This window comes from Neofelis nebulosa, chromosome 17 (genome assembly GCF_028018385.1).
Source record: "Neofelis nebulosa isolate mNeoNeb1 chromosome 17, mNeoNeb1.pri, whole genome shotgun sequence".
Taxonomy (NCBI): domain Eukaryota; kingdom Metazoa; phylum Chordata; class Mammalia; order Carnivora; family Felidae; genus Neofelis; species Neofelis nebulosa.
The window spans coordinates 18,168,065-18,188,833 of NC_080798.1; the positions used below are offsets into that span (position 1 = coordinate 18,168,065).

The 20,769-nt window shown below is 58.6% G+C and overlaps 1 protein-coding gene across 2 annotated transcripts; it reads right to left on the bottom strand.

Annotated features, from left to right (window-relative positions):
- Positions 1-110: 110 nt before the first annotated feature.
- Positions 111-20,460, bottom strand: KMT2B (lysine methyltransferase 2B). 2 transcript variants are annotated; one of them, XM_058707544.1, is made up of 37 exons: positions 20,078-20,460; positions 18,883-18,955; positions 16,489-18,638; positions 16,130-16,243; positions 15,887-16,037; positions 15,341-15,620; positions 15,124-15,179; positions 14,600-14,878; positions 14,167-14,261; positions 13,788-13,886; positions 13,538-13,651; positions 13,251-13,397; positions 13,052-13,147; positions 12,462-12,579; positions 11,822-11,935; positions 11,458-11,642; positions 11,294-11,383; positions 11,099-11,203; positions 10,892-10,965; positions 10,189-10,304; positions 10,001-10,092; positions 9,781-9,918; positions 8,779-8,937; positions 8,425-8,545; positions 8,269-8,347; positions 8,007-8,167; positions 6,714-6,941; positions 5,333-6,629; positions 5,161-5,250; positions 4,974-5,083; positions 2,038-2,175; positions 1,882-1,956; positions 1,606-1,783; positions 1,220-1,327; positions 1,021-1,104; positions 771-900; positions 111-680 (listed from the first exon to the last, which is right to left on the bottom strand). In XM_058707544.1, exons 1-37 carry the CDS (start codon positions 20,435-20,437, stop codon positions 405-407), a joined length of 8,280 nt encoding a protein of 2,759 aa, XP_058563527.1. In that variant the 5' UTR covers positions 20,438-20,460; the 3' UTR covers positions 111-404. The 2 variants fall into 2 exon arrangements, with proteins under 2 accessions (XP_058563527.1, XP_058563526.1); XM_058707543.1 differs by having other exon boundaries at positions 8,425-8,572.
- Positions 20,461-20,769: the final 309 nt, after the last annotated feature.

Genomic DNA, 20,769 nt, shown 5'->3' on the forward strand with positions numbered 1-20,769 from the left:
GAGTGATAGCCTCACCCTTCTATGGAGGCTGACAGGCTTCCCGGGCTAAGGCATGGCGAAACGGGAGCTCCTACGTGCCCCCAGCACCACACGAACGGGAACACCACCTCTCCAAACATTGACAGACTTTATTACGGGAGGTTCCCACCTGGGATCCCCCCCTCTTAAATAAAAAAGTGCATAGAAAAGAAGGGATTTAGAAACCTTTGTACAGTATCTACATCCTGGGCCCCCAGGGCAGGAAGGGGGCGATTGCTGGGTGGGGTGGAGGCAGGGCCTTTGCCACCTGCATGCCCACATCCACCCCGAACAGGAGGGTGGGGGTGAGATGCTCTGGGAGGGACGAGGGAGCCCCCAGACGAGGGGCAAGATGGCAGCAGGGGGTGTGGTGGGCAGCCACGGCTTCAGTTCAGGAACCGACGGCAGCGCTTGGCGCCACAGTTGCAGGGCAGCTTGTTGCTGGCATCCTCAATGGGGAACTTGTAGTCGTAGGTGAGCTCCTCACCACGCAGGATGCGGCGCAGGGCGAAGATGACGATGTGCTTCTGGCCCTCCACGTGGATGACCCGAGAGAAGCAGTTGGGCTCACACGAGTGGTTGATGAAGCGGGCAGCGTTGCCGTGCATTGTGGCATCCACCACATCAAAGTCATCCATGCGGAACATGTAGCACCCGATACCCTACGGGGATAGGATAGGGCAGTCAGGTGCTCCGTTCCCACGGATCAGCCCCACTCTATCCCCTCGTCCCCACGGCCTGGGGGGGCCCACCTTCCCGTCGTAGAACTTCTCCCGCTTGTCAGTCAGCACAGAGCGAATGACGATACCGGAATACTCAATGACCATCTCGCCGGCATCGATGTTGCGCTTACAGAACAGGCCCCGCCCATGGATGGCAGATCTGTGGGGTAGGATAGGCAAGGGGGAGCTCAGGGGGCAGGGGGACAGAACCAAGGCAGCCCCACACCAGGGCACCTGTCCATCCACCCAAGGGGCATCCTCCCCCCCCAACCCCACTAACCTGTAGACACCCACAGCCTCTTTGGATGTCTTCTTGAGGTGGCGAAAGCGCATGGCCATGGGCAGCTCCAGGCTGGTGGCACGTCTGGTGGGGTCAGCAGTGTCACAGGCTGGTACCCAGGAATGACCTCTCTTGCCCCTGGTCACCCTCTTTAGGACCCTTCCAGAACACCCCCAGCACCCTGGCCTGCCCTCCATACCTGGTTGACCTGAGCTGCACCTCATCCTCTTCCTCGTCACAGGTGGCTCCCTCAGGGAGCACCCGGTGCTGGGAGGCCAGGAAGTTGAACATGTCAAAGGTACACTTCCTGCAGCAGAGAGAGGAGGAAAGAAGGGAGGATCACAGCCATTCCTTCAAAAAGATGCCACCTACCTACCCATTGGCTTGGGCCTGCCGCTGACAAAAGAAATACCGCTACCACTGGAGACAGAGAAAAGGGGAATGGAGGGGGTTCGTTCTTCCGATGTGAACTTCAGGAATAATTCCTGGAGTGGCCTGGCATCTTCTCCCAGGCCTCAGTTTCCAATCTCTACAGACTTCATTCCCATGCTTGAGAACTCCCATAGGGCTCCCCAGACCTCTCACCGGAGATAGACCTCGGCACGGGCTGCCCCGTGGGGATTCAGGGGTGGTTCCTCCTGGCCCTCTCCCTGCTGGTGGTAGCGGAACTTATAGTGCTGGCAGCGCTGGGCCCCGGGAAGCTGCTCTGCCAGGAAGATGACAGCGTCGTGGTGGATGCCCAGGAGCCTTGCCCCGCTCATTCCTGGGGAGAGTCAAAGGTGAGGACACACAGGTCATGGCAGAGGCCCACCTTGTCCTCTGGGAGTCCTCTCAGCATCCCTGTGGACTCTCCCCACTTACCACTGAAGGAGAGATGTCGGAGGCGGGCGTGCCCTCGGGCCTCTTGCACCTTCTCAATCAGAGTTCTCCACGCCCCTGAGGAGGGAGCAGGGCCAGAGCAGTCAGGACGGTGCTCCACCAGACACCTGCCCTCCGTCACCACTACTCCCGACTCACCCTCCAAGCTCTCTGCCTCCACGCTGAACCCATCCTCACTGCTGATCTCAAAGCGTAGATGTGGGCCAGCCCGTTTGGGGGCCTGGTTCTCTTTGTCCTCTGGGGATGGAGGCTCTTCCTCGGAGCTCGAAGCCTCACCTGATCCCAAGCAGCAGGTCACAGTAGGTGAGGGTCACCACTCCTGGACTCCAGAGTGCCCGGTTCCCCACCACCCTCCCTTCCTCTCCCTGCACAAGCACAGATACTTGGTCGGTGGCTCTCTTCCTGCTCTAATTACCCAGTGAACCCTACAGGATGGACATTATTATTCTTTTTAATGTTTACTTACTTATTTTGGAGAGAGAAGAGAGAGAACGAGCACAAGCAGGGGAGGGACAGAGAGAGAGGGAGACAGAGGATCCGAAGTGGGCCTATGCTGACAGCAGAGAGCCTGATGCGGGGTTGGAACTCACAAACCGTGAGATCATGACCCAAGCCAAAGTCAGGCACTTAACTGACTGATCCGCCCAGGCGCCCCTGGACATTTTTTTTTTTTTCCTACAGGGCCTGCGGTCCCTTTTCTACAGGAGTTCTTGGCTAGATGAGCATTTACACAGAGGCCTGGAGTGCCCTGGCTCTGCAGGACACACTTCTGGTTCATTCAAACCCAGTTTACAAAAATGCCCATCTACACCCCTCATTCTTTCTCTCACAGAGAATTTAAAATACCAGAGAGGTGCATTTTACACATGTATTTTTATATACACAGCATATCTGTATAAATACTGCAAATTTACTATTATATAGGCCCCTAACCACAGAGTCAAGTACGTGTATCTTATGAGCTATTTAAGGGATCTCTCAGGGGCCAAAGATTTGGAAAACACAGAAGACAGAAGTTGTTGCTATAGGAGATGTGGATATGAGAGACAGTGGAACGTCAAGGACAGCTCAGGTTTGGGACCTGAACACCCAGAAGGATAAAACTGCCAATGACTGAGATGATGAGGGAGAGGGAGGAACAAGTTTGGGGTGAAGGTCAAGAGCTCAGTCCGGGACATGCTGAGTCTGAAATTCCCCTTAGAGAACCTGCCCTTGCAACCTGCTGGGGGAGACGGCAAACAGGTGGCAGGACCTAGGAGCCCAGCAACCAATCTGGGGGCTGTCGGAATTAGAGATGGGATCCAGAGCCATGCAGTAGCTGAGAACATCTGAGAGTACAGATAGAGAAGTCAAAGCCAGGGCCCTGGGACATGCCAAAGTGACAGGCTGGGGCAATGACGAGGTATAACTAGATTGGTGAGGAGAGGGGTGGAGTTCTGGAAGCCAGAGAAGGAAGTGCTGCAAGGAGGGAAATCAGTGCAAATGCTGCTGCTTGCTTAAGCAGGGTGTGGACTGAGGACTGTCATGGCTGGGGGGCGGGCGTGGGGGGAACCTACGTTTGAGTGGAGTACACTTTAGGAGAGAGGCAGGACCCACTGTGGCCGCACTTTCTCCCCACACCACTTCTCTGCGCCAACCTGACTGCGTGCCCTCCCAGCCCTAGGCATGCCTCTAAACCTGATTTGCTGTGCGACCCACATCATCTCCAGGCCTCAGTGCCCCTGCATCCACCTCTGACAGTTTCTTCTACCTCCTCTTTGCCCTTGCCCCATCCTCACCTCCATTGTTCCCTGAACCCGACAGGCTGACTACAGGGGCCTCAGCCAGGCGCTCTCATTGCCTTCTTTCTCACGGTGCTCGTTCTCAGCTGCGGTACACTTGCTAATGTACGTGTCTGTTTCCTCTACCAAACTGTGGCGTGGTCCCTAAGGGTGGGGACCTGTCCGTCATGGTCACTGCCATAACTTCACACCACCTCTGACCCCCATAGGCGGTCTTTCAGTTAAGCAGTCTCTGTCCACCTCGCTCCGCTTCCACGCTCAGTAACTCAGCACTAACGTAACGAGAGAATCCACACATGTGGACAGGACTCGGGCCAGGAGAAATTCCGAGCCTCAGGCTGCTCAGTTGCCAGCTTGCTTGGCTGTAGCCTACCCCTCTGCCGCGGTCCTCTGTAACCAACACAGCACCGCCCTCCTAGCTTCACTGAGGGTGGCAGCCCAATCCACTCTGTGTGCCCCCATCCTGTGTCCTGATGTCTCTGCCAGTGCGCTGACCTCACCTTTCCCCCAACGCAGCAGTCTCCTATTCAAACCCAACCACCATGCCTCCTCCCACCTCCGCTTCCATCCACAAGCCCCCTTCCCCCTCCTCCGTGGCTCTGCTGTCTCAGCCCTCACACAAACCCCTCTAGGTTGCTGCCTTCCCCTCAGACCCTTACGCAACCTCGCTGGCAAGATGCCTAAGTCTTGTTTTGGCTTCCTCGTCAACCACAGTCTTCAATTCTGGACCCTGATACAGCATCCTTCCCAGTCGGTACACCAATCCTAAACCCCACATGCCTGGTGTTCCCTGAGGCAGTTAGGACTAGCGACTATTCCCTTCCCAGGGCCTCTGGGACACCACTCTCCTGTGATCTCCTTCCTACTGTTCCTGCCCCTCCGGGTCCTAGGTGAGCTCTATCCTCATTGGCACCCAGGTGCTCTTATCTAGCTGCATGGCTCTGAATCCCATCCCATTCTGACAGCCCCCCCAGCTGCTCAGCTTTACTAGGAACCTAACACTCTGACCTTGGCAGATTACGTTCTGAAGCTGACCCCCGGGCTCCTGGGCATGCTGCACGGGTACTTTCGAAGGGCGTCTTACATGGAGCTGAAACTTCCTCTCCATGACTGTTTCTGCCATGGGTCACACTCTCCCTGAGAGTGTCTCTAGAACTCTTCACACCTAGTCTCGGGCTCATAGCCAGGTGGATGTGCGATGTGTGTTTTCGGAAGTGGCCTGATTCTGAACTGACCATCACCCAGCTAAGGCAAGCACAAGGCAGGGAAGCAGAGCGACAGGCCGGTTCCTACCTGAGTAGTGGTGCCACTGGGACTCAAGCAGCAGGTCGGGGGGACCATCAGGGGCCCGAGGAGGACCACCTTCTGGGAGTGACAGCAGAGGGGACCGGTCCTGGAGGGGCCTGTAAGGAGAGACCTGTCAGAAAAAGGAAGGAACAGAGGTCCTAGAGCCTCCAGGGAAAGGGGACTGGCTACTCACCTTGGGCTTTCCTCCCCCGTGGGCTCCCCAGGCTCATCCAAGTCAAGAACTCCACGCACTGTGGGCGTTTTCATCCTTACTCGGCTAAACCTGGGGGAGGAACCCCGAGAAGGCTGAGCTGCTTTCCCCTGCCCACCTCTCACCCTCCTCCAGACTCAGCACACTCACTCACCCGCTGCCACTAAGCCCTGGACCCTGGGGGGCATCCTCCAAGGACTCTCCATCTTCCTCCAGCCGGGGAGTCTTGTTTGGGGGAGGCGCTGGTGGGGAACGGCCAGAGAAGGTGGACACCCTCTTGACGCGGATGGCCTGATGGGGTGGGCTGGGGGGTCCACTGCTCAACACCAGGGTCAGTGGAGGGGGAGGTGGGGGTGGGGCAGGGCGGACCACCCCTACCACTGGCAACACACCCAGCAGCGGTCCTGGGGGCAGAGTCCAGGAAGCAGGGGCTGTAGGGGGGATGGGAGGGGGCAGAGGTGGCTGCTTCACTGGGGGTGAGACGGGTTCACCCTCCCCAGCCATCTTCACAAAGACTTGCCCCAACTTGTTGACAAGGATGATTTTGGACGTGGCGGGTTTGGGGGGCTCAGGGGCAGGGCCCAGGCTCAATACCCGGACCCCTGGGGCCCCAGGGAGCCAGGCAAACGTCCGAGTGGGGTCAGCTGGGCTAGGGGGTAGGCCCTGGGAAGGCTGGCTGCCATTGGCCAGGGGAGGTGCTGGGGGGAGGGGTTCCTCTCTGGGTCCAGCACCTCCCTCTCCAGGCCCTCCTAGGTTCTTCAACACAAAATCCACAATTTCTGACGGCAAGTCCTCAGGAGGTCGGGTTCTGTCCCCTGCAGCCCCGATGACCCCAGCCCGGCCCACTCCTGGCCCCGAAGGAGGAGTCCCCTGGCCCCGAGGCTGCTGGACTGCCTCTGCTTCGCTGTCTGTGCCGTCATCCACTCCGTCCAGCTGTTCGATGCGGGGGGTTCCAGGGAGGGCACCAGGGGCCAGGGCAGGGCCAGACACCACAGTCACAGGGAAGTGGACATAGCGGGGGGTAGGGCTAGCCTCCTCCTCTGAGCTGTCCCCTGGACCCCCGTGGCTGCTCCCCACTGCCCCTGCGGCCACAATCTCTTCCTGGAAGGGCTCAGTCCCCAGCAGGCTGGCCGCAAAGTCCAGGTCAGCAGCACTCAGTCCTGACACCACCTCCATGTCCTCAAAGTCTGGGCCCAGGTCTTCAGGGGGTGGTGGAGGAGATGGGGCTGGGCCAGGGGGAGCCAGCTCCCCTGAGGTAGGTGTGAGGGCTCTAACGACTGAGGTAGGAGGGGGCACCCTGAGCTGTGGGGAGGTTCTGAGAGGGGGAGAGGCCCGCCGCGACGGTGGCAGCCTTGGGGTCAGGGGACTGGGACGACGGGAGCGTCTGGGGGGAGCTGGAAAGTCCAGGTCTCCCACCGTAGGGATGTGGTGGGTCAGAGAAGATGGACTTCCTGTTGGGGGGAAGGGTCAGTGTCAGCCACAAGCTCCTGCCTCACCCACCCACCCCCCTCTCCCCAACAGTCCCAGGTACTCACCAGGGGAGGGCAGGGGTCCAAAGGAGACACCCCCCAAGGGCCTCCGGGATGGTGAGTAGTTGGGCACTTTGATTCGAGCCCCTGAGAAGGAACGGGGGGCTGGAGGAGGGGCAATGCTGAGATCTGGCCGAAGTGGGGGGTCCAGGTTCTGAACAGGTGAGTGGTGCTCAGGAGCTCCAGGGATAAGGGCATCTGTATCTGGCGGGGGGTCCACATGATCCGGGGGTTCTGAAGAGGCAGGAGAATGGCATCAGGAATGACAAGGACCCTGTCAAAGCCTCTCCTCACACACCCTCCCTTCTTTTGAGCCAACCAAGGCTTCTCCACCCCCACCCAATGGTCTGGTCACAATGTGCACTGGTTCCCAGTCATCACCCAGGTTCCACACCCCTCTGTGGTTTCTTTAAAATGTCCACACACACCTGGGTCAGGGTCCCTCTGTAACTCCTCCTCACCCATCTCTGCCATCTCCCCCATTCCTGGCTGCCTACTGTTCTCTGACTCAGGCCCCACATTCCACAAGGGGCACTGCGCACTCTCCAGCAGGGCCAGTCCTACCACTTTCTCACCTGCACTGTGCATCCCTGCCACATCAAACACATCCGCCTCATGCTGGCGCTTGGGGCTCCCCATTACCTGGCTCCACCCAATCTGTGAGAACAAATCTCTGCTGCCGCCTCCAACACTCCCCTGCTTCCAGCCAGGGTGGCTGCACCCTCCTCCCCTCTCCACTTCATATTGGAACCTGGCACAAACTCCTTTTCTGCAAACATAATCCGAATCTCTTCCTTCTCCCTTTCAGCTCACAACCTCTCCTTTTACTGATCTCCAAGCCCAATCTTTGAGGTGTGCCATCCAGCGCTTGGCTACATCCCTCAGCGCTGGTACAGCTATGAGGGGACCAATTCGGTTCGAATCCTGATTCCACCACTGTGTTACGTAGAGAGCAACCGCCCTTTTTAAGCTGCAGTTCGGCAGAGCTTGCACCTTCCTTGTAAGGCTGTGAGGAGCACCACGGGAGCACATAACCCCAAGTCAGGTGGCCATAAACATTATCTGTTTGTCCAGAAGCTGCCACCCCCCACAAGTAGGTAGCATGGTGCTCTTCCCTCACTTCCTGCAAAATGCTGAGCACAGTCCCTAGCACATAATGCTATCAGTTACTGACATCATGACAAACGGAAGAACGACAAAAAACCTAGAGTATCTTTAGGGGAGAGGGGAACCGGGTAGTGGGAAACCGTTTGAGGGCAGCATTCAGGGAAGGAAATGAGGGAGTTCCATCACCCATACCTGAGGAAGGGGTGGGGCTGTGCACAATGGTCTGGTTCTCCTCTGCTGCCTCCAGGTGAACTGGCTCTTCCCTTGGACCCCACGGACGATACTCCAGAATACGACACCGATACCAGCAGCGCCGCCGAGCATCCACTGTGCTCCAGTACAGACGGGAGCACCTGTCAGGTGGGTGTGTGGGTCAAGAGAGTCAGGACAACTTGGGAAGTGGGATCCAGTCCTGGAGTCCTTCAACCCCACCCAGGCCCCCTGGGCTGCTCACTGGTAGCCAATGGGGAACAGCCGTCCCTCGCAGTCCGAGAGATCAGACAGGGTACCCAAGGAGTCAATTCGGATGGAACCTATAGTGCAAAGAAGTGATCAGAAGAGTGGGGCCAGGCAGGGTCAGGAAGACCAGGGTACAGAGCAAGAGGCTTACCAATGAGCACATTGATGGCATCAGGTTCGAGTCCCGTCAAGAACTTTCGCTTGAAGTTGATGCCCTCAAAGTCCACATAGACTCGGCGGAGAACATCAAACCCATCGGGGGTCACAATCTCCTGGGAGGTGGGTGGCAAATGGGGTTGCTGGATTGATGGGGGGAGGGGGGGCGAGGGGGCTGTGAGGGAAGGCTCTGGACGCAAGGACTGGACAGTTGGGTGCCTGGCTCAAGGACTGAGGAAAACAAGGGAGACATCAAGAGGTAGCTGGGAAGGGCTGAGGGGCTAAAGGGGCCAATGAGTGGAAAAAGAGAGAGCAGTGTGGAGCTGTCTCCCCCATGGTCCTGACTCACCTTGCCATCCAGCAGGTCTGTGTGTTTCTGGCAGAAAACTTTCTTGTCGTCCTGGAAGATGCAGTAGCTGGCCCGGGCGCACATGAAGTGGAAGTTGCTGAGGCAGGAGGAAAGGCAGCAGCCCACCGTGGCTCCAGGCTTCAGGCAGAGCTCACAGCGCTGCGGGTGGAAGGGGCTGCTGACGGGAGAAGCCAGTGACCGAGACCAGGGTCTGATGCTCAGCATCACTGTCTGTGAGACTCTGCTTGGGCCCCAGTCTAGCCCAGCACCTCGCATAGCAAAGGCACTCACCAAACATAACCTCTTCCCTAGATGCATCCAATGCCAGGTGCGTATCAAACCTACTTCAAATTTTCTGAAGCAGAGTGTTGCAGTAGAGAGAAAGGTAACGACAGCTAACGCTTACTTAGCAGCATTTACCACCTTTCTCACATGATTTCTTAAATATTTATTTAAGTAATCTCTACACCCAACGTGGGGCTCAAACTCAAGACCCCGAGATCAAGAGTTGCGTGCTCTTCTGACTGAGCCAGATGTCCCTCTCACACCATTTTAATGTGAAACCTGTATCATTTCATTTAATCTTCACTGACCTCCCACCAAGGAGATCTCCCCTGTGCTTCACTTCCTAATCCTGAGGCATCCTACGGCACCTAACCCAGGTCCCACACTGGTGAGGAGAGGTTCTAGCCCAGTCAATACCTCATCTCATAGGGACACAGTAAGAGCTAAGTGCCACACTGCATAGAAAGCATCCAGAACAGGTTGAATCAACAAAAAGACCTTCCAACTTTTAATCTCCCAGACGTCAAGCTCAAATGGGGGTGGGGGGGTAGCCGCTATCATTGCAGCACCAGAGTCCTGGGACAACCAAAAAATGATACCCAGGACCAGCGGTGAAAGGACACGTTGGGGTAAAGACTGAAACAGGAGCTGTCTCCCCTGCAGGGGGCCCTACCTGAGACCCCAGGGCTGCCCACCTCTCTAGGCCCGGGCTCTCACCATCTGCCTCCCTCGAGCTACAGCAGCATGCACGTTTTTGAGGGAGCCATCATTTTCCTCAAACACTTCAGCTGACCAAATGGCACAGTTGACATGTGTCCACTCATTCTGCCCAATGTATAGAAGCCGTCCCGCCTCCTGGGGGCAGAGGAGAAATGGTGTGAGGGGAGGCCCCAGGGACTAAGCCCCAAAACCCGGGACTTCACATGGTAGCCCTCACCTTAGAGTCTGCATCCCCATATTTGAGGCAGAGCGCACACTGACGGGGGTCCTCCAGGTGTGAGAAAGCAGCTGGATCCTTGCCCTGAAAAGCTGGAAGGGGTGTGGAAAGGGAAGTTCCAGAATCAGGACCTACAATTTGTTCCACCAACTCAGGGGCCCTGGCTTCCAGCCCCCATTTGCCAGTACCTGCCGAGGGGTCCCCTGGAGGCTGCCCTGATTCTGGGGTCTCTGGTTCCTGCTGCCTCCACTGAGCGTAGACATGGTCCAAGGATGGAGGTAACACGGCATTGGGAAGAACTCCGCTGTGGACAGGCAGGGTCAGCATCTGACACGTCTAACATGGGTGGCCACCCAAATCTTAGCCTAAACATGCCATGACACACTTGGTCCTCTCTCCATGTGGCATTTCTCCCAGTCTCCCAAATGAGCCGGGGCCCCCCCATGCCACCTGTGACACGTGAAATGCTGTTCCTCATGTCTGTAATAACTCTTCTTCCACATCTCAGCTGTCATCTCTTCTGGAAAGTCTTAGGCCCTAGGAACCTTCTCTGGGCTCTCATATCCCCTTGGACTTTCCCATCACCACCATGACAATCTGGCTTACCAGGCATTAATGTCTGTTCCACCTCAACTCCCACCCCCCAAACATGGCTAACTCATTGCTGTCCCCAACACTACCTTGCACAAAGCAGAAACAGAGCGGGCTAACTGCACAATCTGAGTTTTTGCTGACCTAGAATCCCCAAGGACGCTCCTCCTGGCTCCACCACCCTCGAGATGCTAACTCTATTCCTCGTCCATTCTCAGCCCAGGTTGACCCTGGATTCCCATGTGCCCTTGCTTTTGCCCTCATCCCCTAGATCCCCTCCTGCTACCCAGCCTTGCTCACTTCGGCAGCCGGGTACTCCGTCGCCAGTACTTGGGGTCATGGGCGTCGAACCAGCCGAACGCAGACTCTAGCAGCTGGGGAGTGGGTTAACAAAATGAGAAGAACTGGCTTCCCCAGGCAAGTTGGTGGGGGCAGGGTCTGAAGTACCCACTCTCTCTTCCCCACTTCCATTCAAGCCACCCTATAGGCTTTCCCCAAAGTTCTCACCTTCAGTAGGAGCCCCTTCATCTGGCCTCCAGCCCGGCGCTCTGGGGTTTCTCCTTCTTCTGAGTGCTTCATCAGGATGCCCACCATGTCCTCCATAAAGCTGTGCTGTAAGGGAGCTTGTCAGGATCAGAGCCCCCACCCCGCCCCCAAACCCCCTCCTCCTGACACCCACCTGTTCCTCTGTGTCCCACTCACCACGGACTTGTAGTGGCCTTCCTCGAACCGCCGACTCACGGCTTGCAGATCACAGGGCCCCGGGTGCAGCTGCTTTCCAGCCTGCCCACACTGCAGAGACAGGAAGTCAGCAGGGCTGGTGCTGGGCCTGGCCCCACCCCGCCCTACCTCCCGAGCCCCCAGACCTGAGTGCACAGCAGCAATGGGCCCGCCACCTTGGAGCTCAGTAGGCCCTGGAGCACCTGGCGTAGGCCCCCCTGCAGGGCCCCACTCAGGGCCTCTCGCCAGCGGGGGTGCGTGGCCCCCGCACACGGTCCGCAGGTATATAGCACGGAGTCTGGCAGCCCAGAAAGGATCTCATAATCTTCATCTAAAACAGCCAAAGTAGGATAGGAGAGAATGGTTTGGGAGGATGTGAGAGTTGGCTCTCAGCAGCCCCTAGAGGTTGCCAAGGATATTAAGCCCACCTGTCCCATAAGGGCCTGTGCTGTGGGTAGGACAGGGACCCCCTCAGGGCTGAGGCAGCAGCCCAGACACTCTGCTGCTCACCCGAGAGTCCCTCGCACTTGGCGTGCACCCAGTGGTCACACTGTGCACACTGCATCATCTTGCTCTCGTAGTCGTTGTCTTCATAGCAGCGTGTGCAGATTGGGCAGAAGTTTCCTGCAGAAGAGGGAAGAAAAGGGCAAGTCAGAGGAGCTGGGGCCACTACCTGTCCCCTGGAGGTCTCTCTGGGGCCACCACCTCTTGGCTGCCGTGAGGGCTGCCTCTGCTATGTTCCATCTTGGGTCCCTACTATTCTCAAATCGTTGGCTGAGGATAAAGCCTCTTTTAACCCTGTGACCCCAATGCCTCACAAAGAACCTTGCTAAACATGCTGCCTGAGCAAATGGGGAAAGCCTGGGTTTTCAAAGTGCTCAGCGGAGTCCTGAGGATCCAGGGGACATGTCAGGGACCACCACAACAATGGGATCTAGGCCCCCCACTCCCACTGCCCTCAGAGAAAGTATGTCCTTCTACCTGAGGTACTGGCTAGGCTTCCGTGGGAAAGTACCATGAATGGAAGGAAAGGTTCCGCGGCTAGAGGAGGATACAAAGCCACTAGAAAAACACATCTGTCCTGCCTGTCTAGGAGCCTGGCCCACTGCCCGGTGTCCCCCAGGGCCCAGGTCCCCTGACAGGTCCCCACCTTTCTCATAGAGCTGGGTGCACCTGGGGCAGAGGCTGTAATCTCCAGACCACTCGACGTCCCAGTTCTTCCCTGGAGTCGCCCCACAGCTCTTACAGCGTACACAGGCTGAGCAGATCTGGGGGCAGGGGGGGCAGGGTGACATTAGGGGGAGCAGCCTGGAGCAGTGTTGGGGGGTACAGTGGGAGGAGATGGGCAAAGAAGACTGGATGGCAGGCAGGAGACAAATGAGAAAGGACAGGGAAGAGGAAAAAAAGTGAGCAAGAGAAGCAAGGAGGAAGGAGGGAGAGGAATGAAGTGGGGGAGACTGGCACAGGGAGACAGGGAGGAGTGGAGATCAGGCAGGAGCAGGGGATTCTGAGCCTAGGACCTTGGAATCCATGAGCCCCTGCAATCATCCTGTGTTAAGTTCTGCACGTAAGTCTCGTTTATACGAAATTTCAGAAGAGAAAATGCTGTTTATCAGATAAACTCTCACAAGGACCTCTGACCTTTCCCTCCTCATGGAAGCCCTGGCCTAGAGTAAGTCTGGGGGTGGTAGCAGCCTTAATTAGAGCTCCAAAGCAAGGGGCGTGAGCCTCGTCTCTCACCCAGTGGCGCCGTTTGCGTGTGGCCCGGGTTGGGTAGCTGGGCCCCAGGCAGGCTGGATGATAAGCATGGCGGCAGCGCTCACACTCCAGGAGGTGCTGTTGGGAAGTTCGGGAAAGACAACAATGGCAGAACCTACTGACACAAGAACATCCCTCTCCTCCACGCCTCCACCCACTCGCACGGCTCCCGTGCCCAAACCTTGGATCCCCGGCCTTTGCGCCCACAGACGTGGCAAAACTTGCAGCGGCGGCAGCACCAGGTGTCATGATGTTGGGGCAGGGGCCGTTCGGCCTCCTCCAGACAGAATGGATGGAAAGGGTCACAGCAGACTTGGCAGAACACCAGCTGGGGGTGGGGAGAGTGAACAATGGGCACAGTGTGAGGCCAAGAGGCCAGGGATGAGACCCTGCTGAGAGGGCCCAAGAACTCAGGCAAGGAGGGCCAATGGAGACCTGAGGGGCTGTGGAAAAAGGCGGGGATCCAACCTCATGCAGGCCTTTACTGGCACACAGCAAGCACACCATTGGCGGCCCCCCTGGCACGGAGGTGAGCACACTGAGGCCGCCCATCAGCCACACGTTCTCCAGGTCACAATCCTCCTGAGGGGAAGAGAGGACACAGGTCAGAGAGCAGCCAGGAACACAAGGCAAATTCTTCTTTAAAGCCCTGGTTTCTCACATACGATCAAGTTTCTTCCAAACACGGTCCTTGAGACCCTCTTCCTCAATGCCATACCTTAAAATCCACACGGACCCGGTGCACTCCGTCAGGGGACTTCTGTTTTCCAGTCCAACCATTGGGAAAAGAAGTAAAGGGGCCAGGGGCCAGAGCGTCCTAGAAAGGGAGGTGGTGATCGGAAGGCCGCCAAGGCTCACCCTCTGCAGACTTCCCTCCACACTGCCATTTCCCCCAGTCTGCCCAGCCTTGTCTCTTGCCCAGATCCTACTTTGCTTTCCAGAAGGACAGGCCTGCCTTACCCCTCAGGGCCTGTCCTCTGGTGTGGAAAACACGGCACTCAGGTGAGTCCGTTACCCTGACTTGCTAGGAAGCTCCCGAAGGGCAGGAGCCATGCCTTCCACGGGGCTCAGGGTTCTTGGTGTGGGGCCTTGCTGACCTTGTCCAGGCGCCTTCGGGCCTTAAGCTGCAACACAGGCTGCAGGGTGGGTTTGCGGGGCCGGCTCTGCTCCTCAGGTTCTGGTACTGGTAGCTCTAGGCAGGACACATAAATGGTGAGGTTCCCCTATTTAGAGGTTCCTCACCTTAAATAGGTGAGGTTCTTCCTTCCCTATTCCCCTTTCTCCACAACCCCCTAATGTTACCTGGATCCCCAGGGCCATCTTTAACTAAGACCCACTAGGATGACCCGGCTCAATAAGCTACTGAAAACCTCACGCACCAGTTCTCCCTATCCACACCAAACTACCTCCTTTGCTTGCAGTCAGCTGTGTTCTCTAACATACTGGTAGGGCCCCGGGTCTGGAAACCCCGCCCCTTCTACACAAAAGACACGGGACTAACTGAAAGGGGAAGCAACAAGCAATTCGCACCATTCTCTCGGGGGGTCCGACGCCGGGGAGCAGGGGGACCCCCAGGCTCTGAGTCATCCGAGTCCTCGAAGATATCATAGGAGGGTCGCTGTTTGACGCAGCGCCGGGCTGACTTGCGCTGCAGTAGGAGGGAGTCCTGCTCCTCGGGCCCTGGGGGGGCCACCACCTCCTCCCGGGGCCCCCCAGCTCCCGCCCCCCGGCGTGGGCCTGGAGGACCAGGGGAGGCCTCAGGAGATTCATCGGAATCCCAGGGCAACAGCGTCTTCACTATCGTCCGGCCTGTGGGAACAGGGGACTTAGTAGGATCTGAGCTCAGCCAGGGACATGGGACACTGGGATGGACAAAAGCCAAAAAGAAGTGGGGCAGAAGAGAACGAGTACAGGAGAGATATGAAAGCACACGATGGAAAGACCACAAAGGTAGGAGACTGCAAAGATAAGGGGAAGAGAACAAAGAAAACATAGTTTCCTCCACACCACGGATCTAAACACGGTCGTATAAAGAAATACTCCAGTCCCGTTACCTTTTTTAGCCAACCGTTCCATCTTCCGAGCCTCTATCTTGTCACACTTCCGGTATCTGGGGAGGGGAGCAGCACGTCACCAGGGTAGGGGACTGGTGGTCTGGGGGAAGAGAGGAAGCTCTCCACAAGGATGCCAATCCCACTGCTCTGGCGGGGCAGGAGGCCTGGGTGACTGACAACCGTGGGTGGGAACAGAGGCTCCGCCCAGGCTACTCACACACAGCACTGCTTCTTGGTGTTGGGGCCCCCAAACTTGGGCTTGTCCAGGCAGTTGACACAGGACCCACAGTCCTGCACACGCAGGCAGCCCCGACAGTGTCCACACCGTGCCATCCGCATCTTCTTGCCATGATGGGAGGGCAGCGAGCGCCGGGGCGTTTGGGCCAGGGTCCCTCCAGACCCGGCAGGCTCTGAGTCTCCCCCAGGCCCTGCTGACTCCACCTTCCCCCGCCGAGACCGTGACGGGACACTCTCAGTCTCAGATGCCGATGACGTATCTAGCGTAACGCAGAGGAAGGAATGGAGTCACAAAGCCACTGGGCTTTTTACCTAGATCCCATTCAGTTGGCCTTCTGGTCTCCACTTTCCCACAGTGCTCAGGTCCCTGGTGCCCCAAATCTGCTCTAAGACCCAGCACTCCAACCCACTTGCCACCTGCCCCAAGCATCCAACTCAGCGCCCACCCTCCCAGGCTCTTGGTGCATTTGCTCGCCCCCAAACTCGACACGGCTGTCAAATCTTCCCACAACACACCCGCCCCTACCCTCCGTGGCGATGTCCTGCCGATCCCGGAGAGGAAGAGCACTGAGGCGGGGGACGTCTTCGGGCACCATGGCCCGGGCCTGACCTAGGGCCACAGCAGCATGACGACAGACATGTTTGATGCGGGGGCCTTGCACGGGGGACTCGGGGCCCTAGGGGAGGAGAAACCAGGAATACATGTGGAAGCAGCCCCTTGTGCTCCTGCAACCAGCCTTCTTCAGAGGGCCTTCCTCCCACTCCATACCGACGGTCTCTCTCTCTTAGTTTCCATCGATTCATCTTCAGACCTGACAGAACCTCTGTCTGAGAGTTGCTTGACAGTCCCCACGACTTCCTCCATCTGCCCTCCAGGGCTCGGCTGGTGGGGGGAATAAACAGGGTCAGAGGCTGGAAAGTGAGGAAAGATAGGACCAGTGGACTAGCGTGGGGGAGGGACGGGGCCAGGGAAGGAAGGAATACAGGAAGCTGAGAGACAGGCAAGGACTGGCTCTGAGCGTTCTCTGAAATACTAGAGGCTGACTGAGGAGACAGGCAGTTAAGGAGAGTTAAGAGAAGCAAGGCTGGACGATGGGTGCAGGAGCCCGGCCAAAGCACCATGCTCACCGGCAACAAAGACGCCACCTTCTGCTGCTGCTGCTGATCGATCTTGAACAGCTGCACCTTGGCTCTCTTGAGGAGGCTGAACATTTTCTCCTCCACACCAGACAGTGGTAAGGAACCCAAGCCCGCAACACGGGCCTTTTCCAGTGGTGGCGGCTGCTGTGGTGGCGGCTGTGGCTGCAGTTGTAACTGTGGCTGTAATTGTGGCTGCTGTGGTGGTAATGGCTGGGGCAGCAGCTGGGTTTGCAAGGCCTGTAGGGGCTGCTGTAGCTGAGCCTGAGGCTGAGGCTGCTGCCCATTGCTCAGAGTTGGCGCCCCAGGAAGGGGCACCTCGGCCTTGACAGGAGTGGCGACCACAGGGGCAAATCGAGGCAGGCTGAGGTGGTTGGTGCGGCCCACTGCCCGTGGCTCAGGCTCAGCTGGAGAGTCATCGGCGGGAGGAGGCTCTGGCTCAGGGGCTTCAGGGGCCCCAAGAGGAGTAGTAAGCACCGATTCGTAGATCTTCAGGTGGGCTTCGCTTGGGGTAAACTGAGGCGCCCGAAGGAGCAGGGGCCTCCGGGATGGAGTGACAGGGGCAGGAAGTGGGGGTGGGGCCGGTGGAGGAGCAGGAGGAGGAGGGGGCAGTTCCCGGGTCAGTGAGGTCCAGCGAAACGTGGGTTCCCTTAGAATGGACCGTCTCTTTTCAGGAAGCGGGACTGGGGTAGAGGGGGGAGTTGGGGCACGCGGTGGAGAGGGAGCTGGTGCCGGTTCTGGGGGGGCGAGTGGGGACATGGCAACAGGAGGCCGCAGAGTAGGTGAGACTTCTACCTTTAGGGGCTTGGGGGGGTCTTCGTCCATAAATCGCCGGGGTGTCTTGATGACACGGGAGGAGCGGGCACTCACCACGGGCATAATAAACTGCCGGATATTCTTCAGGAAGGTGGTACTTTTGGGGGCCACAGTGGGGCTGTCTTCCAGAGGGCCTCCCGTGGTGGTGCTGGGGGTTGGAGTGGGAGGAGTACCTTCTGGCACTGCCCGAGCAGCTTCTCGCTCTGCCCGCTGGCTGGGAGTCAGGGGAGGCCGGCCCCTCTTCCTGGAGCATGTAGCTGGAACCACTGGAGGAGGGGATTCTTCCTGCTCCTCTGGGGCAGGAGGTGGTGGAGGTGATGGTGGGGGCAGAGGGGACACTGGGGGTGGTGGAGGACAAAGTGGGGACGAAGGAGAAGTTGAGGGAGGAGGGAGGGGTGGAAGGAGTGGTGGGGGTGGTGGGGGTGGTGGGGGTGGAGGGGGTGGAGGGGGTGGAGGAGGTGGAAGAGATGGAGGGGATGGAAGGGGTGGAGGGGGTGGAGCGGGTGGAGGGGCTGCAGGGGCTGCAGGGGCTGGAGGCTCTGGAGGAGTCGAGGCTGGGGATGGCAGCTCTGCCTCTTCCTTTTCCTCCGCTAGCATCATCTCTTCAGGTCCAGCTCCCTCTACCTTCTCTTCCTCCTTCTCCTTGCCTTTCTCCTCTTCTGTCTCCTTCTCTCTCTCCTCCTCCAGCTTTTGCTCTTTCCTCCAGCAGGGGCCCTCTCCCTGTCCAGATCCAGCTCTTCCTTGGGGGGCATCCTGCCAGCTTTCCTCACGTTGATCTTGACCCTGACCTGATTCAACTCCCAAGGACAACTGTCCCATCTTCACTTTTTTGGCCTTTGAAACAAACTTGATGACGAGAGGGAGCCCGCCTCGGCCTCGGCCTCTACCTCCACGGCCTCCTCGCCCAGCCTGTCCTCCACGCTTAGGGGTCCCAGGTCCTGGGCCGGGCCCCTCCTTGCACTTCCAGCTGCCAGTTCGGTGTTTTACTGGAACCACAGGAGGTGGGGGCTCGGGTTTGGGGATTGTCACAGCTGCTTCTGCCACCACTACTGCTTGTTGCTTCTTCCTGCAGGGGCCTGCTGGCCGTCCTGGGGGCCGTCCCCGAGACCGACGTGGAGTGGAAGGCTCACATGTCCGGCCCCGGGGGGCTGGGGGTGCCTGGGCCCGCCGGAGAAGTTCAGTCAGTGCCTGTACCATCCGTTCTGTGCCTTCCTCACCCCGTTTCCGGGCAGGAGTCTTTGGGGGGGTAGGAGCAACATCTGCTAGGCGAGGAGGCGCAATGGGGGTCGTCTTATGCTTGCGGCCCCGACCTCGGGGGGCTCGACCTAAAAGGAGAATAGGTGTGGGGAGATGGGTCAAGCTAGCCCTGCAGACTGAAGAAGGCACTCCAGGAAGGCAAGGACTAAGTCTTACTTGTCTGTTTCCCCCACAGCCCAACCTAGCTTGGGCTTGAACACAGAACACACTCTGTAACTGATGGAGACTCTAGCGGAACAGGGAAGAGCTGACACAAAGAGCAAGAATCACATTCCTGTAAAACTACAGAGGTAGAGTTTCCCCATCACTCACCTCGCTGGGATCGGAGCGCAGAGCGCAGGGAACTGGGGGCCACATCTTCATCTGAATGAAAACCCTGAAACTCCTGATTTAGGGGACCAGAGGTGGAGGGGAAAAACAGCAGTCAGTGCCAAAGCCCTCATTTCACCTGAGACTCAGGTATGGAGATACATCCCCAGTTTCCCTCTTAACATACCCCTACCTATTTACGGAAAAACTTAAGAAGCTGGAAGATGTGAGAAGAATAGAAAACAGGGTCTCTCCCTAGGGACAGAGGCACAGGGTATTCTGATCCCCCATCCCCTGTGCCGGACCACATCAGCACAGCCACCAGTGGTTCACTGGCCCAAAAGGGAAGAGAGCGGGGTCTTCCCAGGCCGGGAAGTAAACACTACCCTCAGATTCCCTCATCCTCTAACTCAGAAAACGGTGGGACTTGTTTACTCACTCTCAGAATGTAGTTTCTTCCTGAATGAAGATGGGAACGGGGCACCCAAGTGGGGTGTGTGTTTCAAATGGTTTACTGTAATAGGTTCCACTCTGAGCCCTCAGGTTACTACACACTGTCCTAAGTAATACAACCCACACCTTCCTGACTTTTCTGGGAGGCTGAGGATAAATCCTGAGCTGAACTCAGACCTGCTAGAGTTCCCAGCCTCAGCCTTTATTCCATTTCTCTTCAATCTGTGCCCCTGAGAGGAAGCCTTCCACCAGGCTACCATCCCTCCACCTTAAGAGAAAGAATCAGGGTACCGGTGAAACCAGTGATGTGTCAAATTGTGAGGCCAGGCGGAGCAGCCTACAGGTAAGAGCCCAGAGAGCCCTAGCCTAGGTCCACTAAAGCCACGCTGCTGCTGTCAACCACCACTGGTTGGGCATGCGGTACCCACAGTCTTCTCGCTCAAACCTCTACTGGCATGGCTTTGCCAACTACCAAGATCATCATCCCAGGACACTTCAGCAGGATGTGCCTCGGGCCCAAGTGCCCAGCTGCAGCCCGGCTTCTCTACCCACTTTCGGAGGCCTTTTGCACCGACACCTCCGTGCAGCCTATCTCCTCCCAGGCCTATCCGCAGGGCCCCACCATCCCTCCGCAAGGACCCTGAGAACCTCGCTTCCTCACGCCACCCCTCGGGGCCACCCCGACCCTAGGAAGCCCCCCGGCCTCCGCCCCGCCCGGCGTTGGGGACGCCTCTGACTGCCTCACCTCATCGTCGGATTCCTCGTCACTGCTCTCCTCAGGCACGCAGCCCCGGCTGAGGCCCCAGCCCCTGCCCCGGCCCCTGCCCCGGCCCCGCTGAATGCGCGGGCCGGCCCACAGGCGGCGGAGCCGGCGCAGGCCCCGGCGGAGCCCCAGCAAACGGAGCAGGGCCGTGTCCTCCCCAGGCTCGGCTCCGCCCGGCCCCGTCGCGCCGCCGCCGCGCCGCAGAGCTACCCGCACTCTCTCGGCTCCGCTGCCCCGTCCGCCGCGGCCCCCGCCCCCGCCGGAGCCCCGCGGCCGGCCCGGGAAGCGGCCCCGCGCGGAGCCAGGCCCGGGGCAACTGCCGCCGCCCGCCGCCGCCGCCATCTTGGCACCGTGAGAGGGGCCGGGGAGGCGGGGGGAGGGGCGGCCCGTGCGCAGGGCCGGGGGGAGGGGAGGGAGAGGTGGGGCGGGGCGGCTGCGGCTCACGACAGCAACCAGCGCCGCCGCGGGGCTAGCGGGAGCCGGGGGCTGGGCCGACCACGCGCGGGGCACCACGGGAGCGGGAGTCCGAAACCAGTCGGCCGTCACCCTTAGACCGCGCCTGAAGAGCATAGACCCCGCGTTGCGGCCCGAGAGGGGTAAGGCGCAGGGGCCCCCGGGAAATGTAGTCCGGACGCTTCGCTCCTTCCGCCGGGAGCTAGGGCCGCGAGAGCTGG

What these genes read in the sequence shown, in the direction of transcription:
- KMT2B (XM_058707543.1), bottom strand. Translation starts at nt 20,437, where the DNA reads ATGGCGGCGGCGGCGGGCGGCGGCAGTTGCCCCGGGCCTGGCTCCGCG. An exon ending in TGAAGGGGCTCCTACTGAAG is followed by an intron (nt 10,966 to 11,098) that starts GTGAGAACTTTG and finishes CCCACTCCCCAG; the next exon opens with CTGCTAGAGTCTGCGTTCGG. An exon ending in TGGACCCCTGCCCTCCCCTG is followed by an intron (nt 6,630 to 6,713) that starts GTGAGTACCTGG and finishes TCCCCCCAACAG; the next exon opens with GAAGTCCATCTTCTCTGACC.